This window comes from Platichthys flesus, chromosome 4 (assembly GCF_949316205.1).
Source record: "Platichthys flesus chromosome 4, fPlaFle2.1, whole genome shotgun sequence".
Lineage (NCBI taxonomy): Eukaryota > Metazoa > Chordata > Actinopteri > Pleuronectiformes > Pleuronectidae > Platichthys > Platichthys flesus.
The window spans coordinates 17,509,195-17,519,889 of NC_084948.1; the positions used below are offsets into that span (position 1 = coordinate 17,509,195).

The 10,695-nt window shown below is 44.4% G+C and overlaps 1 protein-coding gene across 1 annotated transcript; it reads left to right on the forward strand.

Moving 5' to 3' along the window:
- Positions 1–222: 222 nt before the first annotated feature.
- Positions 223–8,033, forward strand: shox2 (shox homeobox 2). Its single transcript, XM_062386184.1, has 5 exons — positions 223–727; positions 2,351–2,559; positions 5,131–5,188; positions 5,501–5,589; positions 6,400–8,033. Exons 1-5 carry the CDS (start codon positions 472–474, stop codon positions 6,691–6,693), a joined length of 906 nt encoding a protein of 301 aa, XP_062242168.1. The 5' UTR covers positions 223–471; the 3' UTR covers positions 6,694–8,033.
- The last annotated feature ends 2,662 nt before the right edge of the window (positions 8,034–10,695 follow it).

The window sequence follows — 10,695 nt, forward strand, 5'->3', positions numbered from 1 at the left end:
TCTCTCTCTCTCTCTCTCTCTCTCCCATATCAGTGAAGGAGGGAGGGAGGGAGGGAGGGGAGAGAGGGAGGTGGGTGGGGGGGCTCATCCCGGCATCCTGAGGGGAGGTAATTTGCACGGATCAAGGGGGCAAGGCGCCGCAAAGTATAAATACTGTGACTTCAATAGAGGATCACCAGCAGGTTCCCAACTCCGCAACCAAAGGAGGAGGAATTGGGAATTGGCTGAGAAGACACATCGTTAGAGCTTCTATATAAATATATATGTTGTGCTTTTTTTATTTAAACCAGAGTTGGCAGCATCACCTCGTATCGTTTTCAATGGGTCGACTTTAAAACGAGCCCCACCATTGATGTCTCTAAGCGGCCGTGGAGCAGAAGGGATCGAGTGCATGAGTGTGTGTGGTGGTGTGTGATTTTTTTTTTCTTTCCTCCTCCTCTTCTTCCTCTTCTCCTCCGGTGAAGGAGAGTGATGGAAGAGCTCACCGCTTTCGTTTCGAAGTCCTTCGATCACAAAGTGAAGGAGAAGAAGGAAGTGATCACCTACCGGGAGGTTTTAGAGACCGGCTCGACGCGAGCGCCGGGCAGGGAGCCTTTATCCGCGGAGCCCGGCAGCCGAGAGGAGGCAGCCGCCGTCACCCGGAACGTCGCGCTCTCGCCGGGCAGGGACACGGACATGCTCGGCCCGGAGAGGATTAGGGACGCCGGGAGCCCCAAACTCATTGACGGTAGGCGGCTGCATGTGTGGCTGTTGTGCGTCCGTGCAGGAGTTCTAGTAAGAGGGGAGGGAGACTGTAGAGTAATCGAACATCATGTACGCAGCATAGAAACGATTTTATCTACGAAAACACACTTAAAACATGTGATCCGATACTCTGATCACTGCAGGTTTTAGCGTGGGTCTCCATGAAGTTACAGCTTGGTCACTGGAGGAGAATTAACTCGTGAACTGTTGCTCTCTCTTATCGTGCACAGTTCAAATCGCCTTTTTACAGCTCATAATATTCTCCATTTCAATCAAAAGCCTGCAGCTCGCTTCTGTCTTGCTGTTGTGCATTTTTAAAAACTTTCAAATCATAGATTCAGAGCATCAGAAAAGACTCGTTATATGCACATAATATAATAAGGCCTCCTGGTGAAAGAACAAGTTTTATTCTCTGATATAACAAGACGTAAATTCAATGTTTACACTACAACATCATTTTTATCACAAGCAGGCTATAGTAGCAATTGTGGCTCTTGGTCTAAAACCCTGCAATTTTCCGATTGATTATAGTTTATCTTTATTGATTATTAGAGACACTGACTCATATATATTTATCTCATGTATTATATACACGAAAGGCTTTAATTTCACCGGGTTAACACACAGATGTCTGTTCCCAGGTGTGAGAGCAGCTCAGGTGCGACAGGAGGCTTGATCACAAATCGGATATATCAAATGGAAACAATAGATGAAACGCTTCCCTAAATTATTTATTGTTTTTGCTTTATCGCCAATTGCAACACGTAGATAATAATAAATAATCAAAATCAGTGAGTATAAAACTAGACTCAAGATATATGTTGTGTTTTTGTGCTTAATGCTTCCAAATAAACCAAAATTCCATGTGCTTCAGTTTCACGTTTGAAGAGTCAGTTGTTCTGAATGCTGGACAATATGTGACAGCACACTGGGAACAGGGTTTATCGACAGGGTTTATCTAAGAGTTTAGTTGGATGGCTTGTAAAAAAAATAATCTGACATCTGTTCGTCATGGGCATCGTGGTTAAAAGCGGGGCTGCGACAAGCGTGTATCAGACATCCAACAGTGGGCACAGCGTTGCATATTTATAAGCAGTTAATAATTAAAGAGCTTTATGTAGCTCTACAAAACATCCGAGGTCTGATAGCTGTGTGATATCTGATGGCTGAGAGGGCATGCTTCTTCCTGTCTTTCTTTCTTTTTATCTCTCTTTCTTTCTATCTTTCTTTCTGTGTTTCTTTCTTTCTTTCAATCTGTGTTTCTTATCCATACCCGATTATGTCAGGAGCCTTTATTCAATAAGTGTGGGTGGATACACATCGCTTGCTATATTGTGTTGCCTCTCTCTAATTGCAATAAGTCGCCAGTTTGGTGCATGTGTATTATGATGAAGAACAACCATGTTTTTTTTAGTATGAGCTATACAACACAAAGAATAGATGCAGCCTAATTTCCGTGAGGCCTATTTTTCTGAGGAGCGAACTCCTATTGAAATATGACATAAACCTAAACATGTGACCATGGAGGCCAAGGATGACCGCAGACATGGAGGTCAAGGTGCAGCCGATGTTGATGTCCTCCCCCTCCTCCGTCTCTTCTCGCCAGGCACCACGGACGTGAAGGAGAGGAAGGAGGACTCGAAGCCCATCGAGGACGAGGCACAGACTAAAATCAAACAGAGGAGAAGTCGGACTAACTTCACGCTAGAGCAGCTCAACGAGCTGGAGCGGCTGTTCGACGAGACCCACTACCCGGACGCCTTCATGCGGGAGGAGCTGAGCCAGCGACTGGGACTGTCGGAGGCCCGAGTACAGGTAGGACCAGTACATATACTCAACTGTAAATAATGTGAAAAAAATAGGAAGGAAAAGAAGAAAACACATTGTTGAAAAAGATTTATAATAATAGAAATAATTTCAGGCAGCATTTGAGACTTTGTTGCAATGACACTGACCCCATTTTAAATATGAAAGTACAATAAATCATACCCTGAATTATAAACAAAAATGTATAATAATAATTATTATTATCTTCAACAACACAGTATCATGGTAGAATTTGTAAAAAATGATTAGTCTAAAGGGGGAGCCATGTGCTTAAACAAATATAAAGTAGTTATAACTATTGTAAATCAAACAAATAGAAATAACATTACTACTATTAAAAATAAAAGTCATACTAATAATTATTATTGTTATTTTATTTTGGAGGAAACAATAAGAAATAACTTCATGACGCCCACGTGTCCACCATATTGTTCTCCTTAAACATAAACAGGTTTGGAGAAGAAATCCATTCGTTTTTGTTATATGGATGATTTGTGTGCACAGACACACACTTGCTTCACAATGTAGACCTGAAATGTGAGGTGGTGTTTGCACATTTCAAGTTTGGCACAATCTTCTTCTTCTTCTTTTTTAAACAATTTCCAAATGTTATCAGCTCATCATTATTGTTTTATTGATTAGAACATATTTTCTCTCCGCATGTTTTGGCTGCTTAATTTGCATCAGTTCTCTCACTGAGGCCTCGCTTTGCATCACGAGACTCGATCTAATCTTCATCGTCTAAATCAGGGGAAACAAACGAGCCGTCACATATTTGCCTTCGGTTTTTGGGGGGGTTTGCGTGTATGTTACCGAACGAGGGCCTGCATGTTTGTCAGAGCTGCTGCTGTCGTTTTTCATGGGGACCCACCATCTGCGCAGAAACCCAGTAAGACTTCAGCCAGTTAGGGGAGGGGGCTGAGAGAGGAGGGGGTTTCAGATATGTCTTGTGTAAAAGGAGCAGGGAAGAGGAGGAGGGAGGGATGGGGGGGCATGAACATATAGACAACTCCTCTCATCTGTTTTATCAAAAACGAAAAAAGAAAAACCTCTGTAATATCTTATTCCAGACTCCCCCCTTTTAATCCAGTATGTGCCCCGGCTCAGGGGAGTTTACTGGGCATTTGTCTCCATGTTGAATATGACAAAAAGGATATCATAAAAAATGGGCCCAGCAGATCCTAAACTTACCCCCCCCTCCCCACCCAACTAAAGTTTAAGCCAGCTTTTTCGCAGGGCTCCCCCGGCCTGAACTGGAATCTCACCAATAAGGCGCATTGTGTCCCGAACAAGGAGCCACAGCTCGGGGATTTACATAAATTATGTATTATTTTCTACCCAAATCAAGAACAGATCTCTCCCTCTTCCCCTCTCTGTCTCCCTCTCTTCTATTAAAGTATTGTATATTTCTTTTTTTTACCAGTTGCATGCAGGGACCACACATTTATGTCTTTATCCTCTTTAGAAATTCATACCTCGATCAATATCAGCAGTTTGCTTCTCTCTTTTTTTTAATCATCGCAATGAATTAACCTGAAGCGTGCACGAGGACTTCCGATTGACACACACACATACACACACACACACACACACACACACGCCATGTTGGTCAATACGAAGCCATGCTGACAGCCAAATCAATATGATATTTCAATCATGCTCTCGCTGTATATTATGTGAGGGGAGATTGCAGAGTGACACCTTGTATTGTGGGCTAATTTGGCTTTGTGTGTGGAGATACAAAGCAGATTATCATAGTAATAAATCGTTTAATCTGTGTTCCAAGGCTTGTTTTTAACTCCCTCTCTGAAATCGTTGGTGGATTTCAGCAGAAGGAAAGAGAGAGAGTGAGATGTCTTTGAAGCGTGTCTGTGTTTTCTTCCTCTTTTTGTGCGAGTTATGGCGGTGATTAGACAAATCTGCGAGGCATTTTTAAGCGTTTCTCTCTGACACGGGTTTCTCTGCAGATAAGGGTAATTAATTTCAGCGGTCATTTAATGAGAGGGAGATGAGGGGGGGAGAGAGATGGAGATAGTCTCAGATCGCAGCTCGCTCTGATGTCCCCAAAACTGTAACAGCATCGCTGCTATTCGATATCTGAGGGTCCGGGGAGAGAGAGAGGGGGGGGGGCACATACACACACACACACACACACACACACACACACACACACACACACTTATCTGTATAAGAAGATGAAACCAACCGTCCACAAGGTTATTCATTCGTTATATCATGGTGCAAAACCCCTGCACATGCACTCCCAACAAGGGTCTCTCTATGCACCTACGATTTTTAAATATCCAATTTCTTCCCTTTCTTGCACCACTCTGCTCCTTTTATCCCTCTCCCCTCCCATCCCCTCTCTCGCTCTCACTCGTTGTAGGGCTAAATGTAATAATTAAAATCCGGGGTTAAGCTGTGTCATTAATATTTCAGCGCTCCCCGGGGATATTGTTTTTCTGCGGTTGTTGTCACTTTTGAGAGGAATTACACGTGGCCTCACAAGCAGCTGCCAATCAGTATATATAGGCCTCTAATTAATTTGTGTCCCTGCAGGTTTGGTTCCAGAACAGAAGAGCCAAATGCAGAAAGCAGGAAAATCAGCTACATAAAGGTATGTTGTTGTTTTCTTTCTTTTAATCCATGCGTGCTCCAAAAAAGACTCTATTGCAGACTTCCATTCTATTTTATTGCATTACAAGGCATCTGCATGCGCAACAATCCGCACCTTTACGCACGAGTTTCATTTCCCAGCGAATTGTGCCATCAGAAGATTTTCTCTTAGAGTGTTTATCTGTTAGAGTTCACTTATCAGCCCCCTGCTTATTGTTGTGCAGCCCGTTTGTTTCCTCAATTGGTTGGTGGGTTTGCATATTCCCCCCCACTCGTAATTAAAGCATGCCTGTCGTCTGTGCTTTTCTTGCAGGAGTGCTGATTGGAGCAGCGAGTCAGTTCGAAGCTTGTCGTGTAGCGCCATATGTCAACGTGGGGGCTTTACGGATGCCATTCCAACAGGCAAGTTACTTTGAAGCGTCTAGTCTTAAAAAGCAGACCAATCCCCGGACTGCTGTCTTGGCACGGGCTCAGCCCGAGTGCTATGCAGAGACTCCGGTCCCAATGAAGGGGGTAACCAGACTCTTATTAGCACACTGACAAAAAAATAAAACAGTGTGCCAGGTCCCTCTATTGTTTCATGGACCACTTAGTTGACTGGGGCAAACAAACATTTTAACAGGCCTTTATTAGCGCTAAAGGAGGGATAGATAGACGGGTAGTTAGAAGGCAGTGGCCCAACAAAGACCAGGATATCCTCAATGTTTCCTAACCACTAACGAAATTAAGGTGTGTGTCTAATATACGTGCATCAGTGATGGGAGTGACTGTTTTTTTGATAAAGCTTGAACTTCAGCCTCTGTGTGTGGATTGTGGTGAGATTCTAGACAGAATTGTAAAATGAGTTTTATTACATGCTACATTTAACTTGGTCCAGGCCTCACCTTTAGCACCGCTGGCCTGGTTTGGGTGTATTATCTTGTGTAGAAGGCCCAGGATGCCCCGAGGCAGTGAAGCGTTGAACTGATTTGATTAGATTTCATGTTATTGATGTTCAAATAAATAAACTCTCAAGTTGACCTTTTAAATCACAAGAGTTGCACCAGTCAACACTCAGGGGCCGAATGATGGCCCGTAGCACTCGCACTCCACACAGCTGAGTCACATGTGCTGCAGTCACACACAAGTCAAATGAGCCTTCACGCTTCCCGCTGCAAAGTTAACGCATGTTCTCCCCCTTCTCTCCCCCTATCCGTGCGTCCCGTCCCGTAGGATAGTCATTGCAACGTGCCGCCCTTCTCCTTTCAGGTGCAGGCGCAGCTGCAGCTGGACAGCGCCGTGGCCCACGCGCAGCACCACCTGCACTCTCACCTGGCGGCGCACGCGCCCTACATGATGTTCCCCGCGCCGCCCTTCGGCCTGCCGCTGGCGACGCTCGCGGCCGAGTCCGCGTCCGCCGCGTCGGTCGTGGCCGCCGCCGCCGCCGCCAAGAACACCAGCAAGAACTCGAGCATCGCGGACCTGCGGCTGAAGGCCAAGAAGCACGCGGCCGCGTTGGGACTGTGACGCCGCGGGGAGGCTGGGCGCGGACACGGGGCGTGCGCGCACTGGCCGACACGTCCCCAAGAAAGAACGAACGCTCGCAGAGTGACGCAACCCGAGGAAAAGAATTATCCAAGGACGATATTTATGTTTCCTTTTTTTTCAAATGAAGGACGATGAGTTATATAAAAAAAGTATAGGCTATTTATGTGATAAGAAAAAGAGACTGTTGATAGCCTACACAGACGTGATTTCTGGACACGAGAAAAAGAAAGAAAAAGTGGCGGCAGGGATGGAGAGATGGAGAGATGGAGAGCCCCCTGCAGCGGGACACCCTGAGGAAGAGGAGGAGGAGGAGGAAGAGGATGCAGCTGGGACGCTCCACACTTTGCCAAAACCATGAGGCGCACCATCCTGCAGCTGTTCTTGTTCCGTTTCAATATGATGATATTATTATTATTATTATTGTTCTGATTTTAATTTTGAACTTATATAGAGGCTGGCCTCGTTATATTTCAACAACCACAAACAAAAACACTTTCTCTGTGGACGGACAGAGCGGGAATTCCTGGACAAAAGAAGAGGAGACGGGGAAAAAGAAAAGAGAGAGAGACAATAATACCGATCGAAGTGTTTCTGGTCCGAATTCAGAAATGGCCCCAGCAGTGTTTGCATGGATGATGTGATGTGAGCCCCCCCCCCCCCTTTCCTATCTCTTGAATGTCTGGCCCTGTATGTTTGACCTTGTGTGGACCTCCTCTGGTGTAAAAGGTGAAACTGGGCGACACCGGCCACTAATGTGAGATTATAATATATGTGTAGGCTCTGCTGAACTTTCAGTGTCCATATTTAAGGTGGCGATGTGCTCCCTCCTTCTAAAGGGGGGTGCTATGTCATGAACACCACCTTTACAACACAGTCAAAAAACGAACAAACACGATGACTGGACCGGTACGGGCACGTGATGTAAAATATGTTTATACACAAAAAAAACACATGCATTATTTTTTATGATTTCGTGGCTTTATGGATGCCTTGTGGGGAAGTTGTTCATTTTGTATTTTACTTTATTTCCGTGTATTAAAAAAATCACGTGCTTTCTGTATGTAATTTTGATGTTTTTATAACAGTGGAAGTGAAATTAACCTGAGGCACGGGTTTCTAAAAAAAAAAAAAAAAAATGAAGGAAAAAAAAGAAGAGTATTCATGAGAATTGTTTTACTTTTTTCATCACATGTGAAACGTGAATCCACCGAAACAAAAATGTTATTTCGTTCATAATAAATTAACTAAAGTTTCTTTAACGACTTGACATTATTCTTACAATTTGAATTGGCCTTTATTACATTATCATTATTATAATTATTGTTATTATTATGGGCGCTAAAGCTTTGAGGGCACTAGATTTTTAATAATTCATGCCTGTAGCTGTAGGTCTTTTGATAACGTCACAGTTGTGACAGGCCCGTTTAGTCAGGAACATGGTGTCTGTTGCTGCCGCCATGTTTAAACCATGCATTATTCATAGTTTGGTTATGGAGTGTTTGGAGTGGAGGACTGGTTATTTCCAGTAGAAGCTAAAACAAAAAAGGAGTCAGATAAAGAATGAATGAGGACGGGGATCGTGTGCAGCATGATGCACACATTCTATTTTTTTTTTGTATTCAAATAACATGATACTCATTCAGATTTGAAACGACTGTGTTGTTCTTGCAGTAATTACATCCTGCTGGACCCTTGAGATAATCCCCAACGGCCTAATAATTATAAGGAACAAAGATGCTTTTAAATGTAATTATATCCACTGTTTGTTTCTTAGATGCATCAATAATGCACTCTACATCTCGCCATACTTAAGGAGCACTTGAGATTTGATGAACAGTTTGAGAAAGAAACAAATGTTTAAGAAATAAACATTTTGACATAAAGCAAAATATAGGTTAATGGTATTCAGTGGACTTCCAGTTGTGAGAACTCATGCCTCGCTTGGCCTCGTGCCCATCTCAGAATGCAAACCATGGTTATCGCCTGAAGTTAAGCGCATGGAAACGTACACATGCTCACCAAGTAAAACAAAACCAAGGTCTTTGTCTGCAAAGAGAAAAAAAAAAGAAACAGATTTATCATCGCCTGCCTCACTTGACTTACAAATTTGCCCGATTCATTTCCTGACATCTTAACCGCCTCCTATTGAACATTTAATAAACACCCGACACGGGAGCCTGTAATTATAGGAATCCAGATCGCGTTATCCTTCCGATATCTCCACACAAAACACAATGTCTTTAGCTATTAATTAATACCGATCTCACAGAGTCTGCACATGGAGTCTGCTCTGTGGTTGTGGAGCTCGACGTTCGGGGCAGGACAGACGCCAAAACTATTGAATTATTGATCCGGAGCCTCGCCAGTAATGGAGGAGACGGAACTGGGAAACTGCTGAGTCGGGAGCGCGCACCGCTGTCGTGCGATGTACCAGGAAAGCTGGGGTCGCGGGGGCGCGCATTGTCCTGTGACTGTCCCACGTAAAGACAAACTTTGCAGTGTGTGTGTGTGTGTGTGTGTGTCTGTGCTATTCCTATTGGAGAGGTTAACTTCATTATGTCAGATTAAATATATTATTCACTGCTGCAGATTAAATCGTTTAATGTAGAGAAGTTTGTCCTAAGGCGTCTCATTTTGTTTCAAGACCTGAAAAGCTCTTCTTCAGAATTAAAAAAGAGCAGCTATTCAAAGGTTAAGGAAAACATATTAGTGATATGAGACAGAAAAAATGCCATAAACCACAAGTGTCACTGGGCTCATTATCGAGCACACCACAGGGACGTTCCTGTACATTTTAATGAAAACTACAACAGTGAATTTGTGAAGGGATCATTAATTTCCAGTAATATTCAGCATCCCCCGCAGGACTCATCATCAGCCGGAATGGCGCCCGTGCATTCACACTCATCCTCCCTGCACACCTCCTCGGTCCAAAGTCTTATGTGTGTGACTTGTATGTGACCTGTGTCTGGGGCGGTGGAGTTGTCCGGCAGCTATCAGCATGTCCTGCCTGAGGTGCAGATGCTGGGGGTGGGGGGGGCTCCGCTCAGAAGGGGCCCAAGAGACAATGAGACGGGGACACACAAGTGTTCTTCTGATTAGACAGGGAGACGACCAGCGCCCTCGCTCTCCTCTCAACACACACTTAAGACACATGCAACCCCCCCCACACACGCAGCCAGCCGGGAGCCAGCCACACAGGCTCTTTCTCACCGTCTTCACCTCCCGCCTGCTCTCCCCTGCTCTCTCCCCACGTCGTCCACTTGTGCAAACTCTCACTTTCTTGCTCTTTGCAGTGGATTCTTACGCACACCGAGTTAGTCCGTGACAAATGATTTCCACGTCCATCGAATATATGTGATTAACACAATGAATGAAGCCAAATGCATGTGGGCAAACATGCACACCTACATGCACACACACACACACAAACTCACACACTCACACACATCAAAGCTTGGTGAGTCACAACAGCACTCCACACCATGGAATCCTTCATATCAACTGGTGCTGTCTTGTTGCTATATTTACCTCCACTACAACCCCTGAGACAAATACACTACTCTCTCATTTCCCGCACTCGGGCCTTTATCAAATTAGGGCACGTTAAACAATCGCACAGAGCAGCTTTTTACTGACAGCAGTCTTTGAAAGAAAAAGAAAAACAAGTGACTGGCTGTGGCTAAATGTGATTATATATCCTGTTTGTTGTCGTGCGCGTGCACATATGAATTTATGTGAGGAAAGTTATGTGAGAGGAGCAGCCTCTCTCCTCTCCTCTCCTCTCTCTAGGGCTCGCAATTGTTACATGTTAGAAAACGCTCAAAGAGCAGGACGCACACAGCACTACACCAAAGACAACAGCCATCAGGAGCAGCAGCGGATAAAAGAGCAGCTTCAAAGACATCAAATGGAGCGAAAGTGAAAAAGAAACCTGCTGAAAACTCCCTCCAATAGCACTCAGGCTAGCAATTAGGACGC